At 40.9% G+C, this 5,000-nt stretch overlaps 1 protein-coding gene across 1 annotated transcript in view; it reads right to left on the reverse strand.

The window, feature by feature from the left end:
- bnip3la (BCL2 interacting protein 3 like a) overlaps positions 1-4,609 on the reverse strand; it is a 16,615-nt gene extending 12,006 nt beyond the window's left edge. The window contains exon 1 of the mRNA XM_079827034.1: positions 4,476-4,609. Coding sequence (XP_079683160.1) covers positions 4,476-4,599 — 124 coding nt within the window. The 5' untranslated portion in view covers positions 4,600-4,609. The remainder of the gene's footprint in view (positions 1-4,475) is intronic.
- Between the last annotated feature and the right edge of the window lie 391 nt (positions 4,610-5,000).

Genomic DNA, 5,000 nt, shown 5'->3' on the forward strand with positions numbered 1-5,000 from the left:
GTTCAAGTTTCGTGAAAATCGGAGCAATCGCCTTGGAGGAGTTCGAAAAAGTAGGTTTTTCGGAAAATTCAAAATGCCGGGAACATTTTCATGACGGAAAATAACGTCATAGGATGCAATCAAATCAGCTTGAGCCATGGAATCAGAGGAAAATAATTTTGTTTCTAGCCCTTAGGGTTCCAAAGTTATTAACATAAACATGAGTGAAACTTTGGACAGGTGGTGGCGCTAGAGGGATTGAGTTAGAGACTCCAAAATTGGTGTGGTTAAATTTCACAACTTTTTACCATACGGTTCTATGGGCTGTCATAGACCCAAGAGCGGAAGAAGAAGAAACGGAAGAAGGATAATAATAAGAACGCTAACGATTTCAATAGATGCCTTCGCCCCTAATAATGAACAGCATTGAGCACAAATAAACCAGCATCCTGTTTAAAAGAGCATCTGATCATCTTAAAACGGCAAAATCCTTCATTAGAGGCCAGCCCACAACAATGAACTCTCACATTTGCCCACAGTTATGAGCCCTACATTCCACCAGCTCTTCATCTGAGAGCTTTTGTCTGTCACACTGCATCACAACAAACCGCAGACATCCCACAGGCTCACACTGAAGGAGGGACCACGGAGCAAACACCACTGCATAGCAACACCTTGACGACGGGCATGGCCATTCTATAAAATATACAAATATAACTTGGCCACATCCTAGTACAAAAAGTAAATATAGCTGCAAGCAGCCATTATCGGGGACAAGCGCAAAGAAGAAGACAAGAGATGCCAAAATGGCTGACAATGACATTTAAAGTTTGGTGTCAATATAGTGTCAATATGTCATTGCAGAGATTTAGCCTCAAGAGGCCTTTTCATTATAAGTATGGACCACATGGCGGTGCTGTTTTGAAACCTTTTAAGCAGCTTAAAGGCATGGTGCTGATGGCACAAACCAAGTTTCGTAATGATACACCAATTCATTTGTAAACTATAGCATTTTATATCATAATACTGCGTTGTATTCAATGGGAATTTCACATTTTGTTCTATTACAGCGCCACCAAGAGGCACAATCCTACCATTTTTTGTATGTGTCCTCAGAGTGAGCCCATACATGTGTGTGTCAATTTTGGTGAAAATATCTCATTTTATTTTAGAGTTATAGACATTTACATGAAAAAACACATGAAAAATGACTGACACCTGACTTTGATTGGATTTTACTGCCCTTTACTATCAATATTTTGACATTTGGCCATTAGCGTTCAGCTATCGACCTATGTTTCCGAAGTTCTGACGCTGGTTTCGTCTCGATCGGACTAGCGGTTTCGAAGATATCAGCTAATGTTTTTTAAGCACTAAATTACACCGCTGCACAAACCATACGCCGAAACCTGGCAAGTCTGGTATCGTTGGACTCGGCAACGATTCAGGAGACAAAAAAAGTTCCTCTCATTAAAATAAGTCAACCCCACCCAAAGTTATAAGCGTTTGAAAAAAATAATTCTCCACTAGGTGGCGCTGTTTAGAAACTTCTCAGACTCCTTCAGGGCATCGAGCTGATGACCCATACAGAGTTTCGTAACAATCCGTTCATGAGTTCATAAAATACAGCATTTTAGCACATAATTCAAAATGGCCGACAGCCAAAATGGCCGATATAGTAAAGTTGGATATCAGTCGACTCGGCAGGACAAACGGTTCAGAAGTTATAAGCAAAAATAGCTATTTTTCGTATCTCCGGACCGAAACGCTGCATGTTGCCTCAGGTCATGCTTGTGATGACATGTACTAAGTTTGGTTTGAATATGATAAAGCGTTGCGGAGATATAGCCTTAAGTGTGTTTTCGCAACCGCTACGTAAAATCTGTTTGTTATGCATGTTTGCGAACGGTTGTACGGATCAACTTGAATTCCATAATTTTTTGTCGGCATGGTCGGAAGATCATCTGGTTCAAGTTTCGTGAAAATCGGAGCAATCGCCTTGGAGGAGTTCGAAAAAGTAGCGTTTTTGGAAAATTCAAAATGGCGGGAACATTTTAATGACGGAAAATAACGACATAGGATGCAATCAAATCAGCTTGAGCCATGGAATCTGAGGAAAAAATAATTTTGTTTCTTTGCATAAACATGAGTGAAATTTTGGACAGGTGGGACCACGGAGCAAACACCACTGCATAGCAACACCTTGACAACGGGCACTCTAAAAAAATATACAAATATAACTTGGCCACATCCTTGGACAAATGTAAACAAGTGACTATCAATGTGGTCAGATATTGAAATGAGTGCACAGATAACACACCAGCTGTAGTTGCACTGATGGACTTCACCTCGGGAGGAAGAAAGGAAGAAAGGAAGGAAGGAAGGAAGGGAGGGAGGGATTATGTAATCTCTGGCACATCAAACTCTGTATCTGTAACCCAGATCTGACTGTGTGCCACACACACACTGAGAAACATACTATTCACCAACACTAACTAGTAAACAGAATGACTCACTTGCACCATCTGAAAGCTCTCCAATGGGAGAGAAGACCATCTAGACAACATTTTTGGGCATTATGGGATGTATAAATGCTGTCTAGGACTGGTAGGCGAAACACGAGGATGAGTGTAAATCCGATGTGTAAACAAAGCCAGAACCATTTTTCTTCTGTAATATGAGTGCAAGAGAGTATTATTGTAGGGTAGGACTTGATTTTATCCGTCAGGAATTGATTGGATGGTGAAAAGTTTACATCAGAATAATGTGCAATGGGGAATTTAGCATGACAAGAGCACGAGTGTGTATTAAAGCTGCACTATGTAACATTTTTGCAGTAAAATATCCACTATTGGCTAGTGTTATATATTTTGTTCAGTCGAGTACTTACAATATCCCAAATGTTTCCGACTATTTGTAAATGGTGAGATGCTCTTTTACCCGAGGAACCGGGACGTGTGGGGGCGTGGCCTGTCGATGACATCATATCCGCGTTTTATTCTGCAGAAACGCTCCAGCGGTTCCTCAGCTCCACAACATTCGCTCCTGCTCTGCTTCAGACTCAATAACGTTAATAATCACATCCATCAACATGATTTCTGAATCAGAATCAGAATTTGACTTTATTGCAAAGTACACATGTACAAGGAATGTGTTTTGGTGTGCAGGTGCTTTAAGAAATTAAAAAAAGTGAGACTATTGACATCTTTAAATTTAAGGAAAACATTTTTTTTTTGAATAGACGACCGCTAGCGGACGGAAAAGTTACATAGTGCAGCTTTAAGAAAGTAAAATTGCATCATGTTGACGTTTCAGAGATACTGTCACCTGCCATAAATCACATAATGGACCTTAAATTACTTTATTGCATCACTTTACATCCACAACCGCACAAACAGCAGGGGAATGTTATTACCAAGCGCTACACATGTTCATCAAATATTTTAAGCTTGCATATGAATTTGAATATGCTTTCAGGTAACTAATAACAAACTACTCCATAGAAATGACCCCCCAAAATAAGCACAGATTCAGATTAATTCTGACATTTGCAGAATTATGCATATGAAGATCTGCATTATATTCAAATCTACAACGCTTGTGCAAGAATTAAGAGTAAAAGCCCACATGAAAAAATACTATAGTATATTATAGTAAAATTACTCTGGTAAATACTTTAGTGTTTTTGAACCGTACTATAGTAAAGATACTACAGTAAATTGTAGTATTTACTACACTTTGTTAATTTACTGTAGTATATTTACTATAGTACGGTTCAAAAACACTGTAGTATAATATACTATAGTATTTTTTCATGTGGGAGTGCAGTAATATTTGGTTCTAGAGGATGCAATTATATCTCAAAACCATATAGTGACAAACAAAAGAAAGAAATATGGTTTGCATGTGCAGATTGAATGTGAAAAATAAAGATAAAGTGCTCAGGTCACCTGACCGATTGACCATTTTGGGGAGGGGGAGTGGGGGGTGTACTGCAGTAACCCAGCTACTAAATCTAAAACAGAACGGAGCACTCAATGAACAGTAAAATATCAAGGTAATAGTTAAATTAAACTGAAATAAATTCCGCTCTCATACGGTTTCATTAGTTATTTACACGCCCCCGCCTCCATTTTACTCAATCCCCTCTTCGCCTTGTTTTGATATCAACGAGGCCCCGCCCCCGCGGCGCTCGAATTTCAAATCACTCTAACGGTTGGCTTACGTTCCATCAATCATTCTGCGTTGCCAAGCAACGCCACAGCATTCATTCTCATTCGCTCTCACGCCACGACGCCATCTTAATGTCCCGCCCTCTAACCCCTCCCATAAAAGCAAGGAGGAAATTCCAGCCATTGAGCGAACTGAGACAATAGATGTTGCATAACAGCGTTTTAAAGCGCCATAGAAAAATAAAACGTGCACAGACAACGGTTTTGAAGAGACCGTAGGACCCCTCCCGAGTATTCCCTGCAGAAATACGGCCGTAGTTTTACCGTTGAGTCCCGGTTCTTCATTGTTGTTGAGCTGCGCGGCGGCTGTGGTGGACATGTTGCCTCTCCAGTCACTCGCGTCCGTCAACACGGCTCGCTCCCGCCCGCTCCTCGTGAACGCGCACATGCATCTGCAACCCCTGAATGGCTGCATGCGTTACGTCATCACATTCAGAACATTCATTTCATTGACATCTAATAAATACATTAAAGACGCACAAAACAGAAGTATAATTTAAAGTTAGTAAGGACATTGGGGTGTTCCCGGCCTGCAACGGCCAGTCTCTATCAAAAGTGCTCCAAGGAAGGACCAGTGGAGAACAGCTACTTCTCTACACACACACACACACACACACAGACACACACACACACACACACACACACACACACACACACACACACACACACACACACACACACACACACACACACACACACACACACACACACACACACACACACACACAGACACACACACAGACACACACACAGACACACACACACACACACAGACACAGACACACACAG

The sequence above is a fragment of the Gobio gobio genome (genome assembly GCF_949357685.1).
Source record: "Gobio gobio genome assembly, chromosome: 10".
NCBI lineage: Eukaryota > Metazoa > Chordata > Actinopteri > Cypriniformes > Gobionidae > Gobio > Gobio gobio.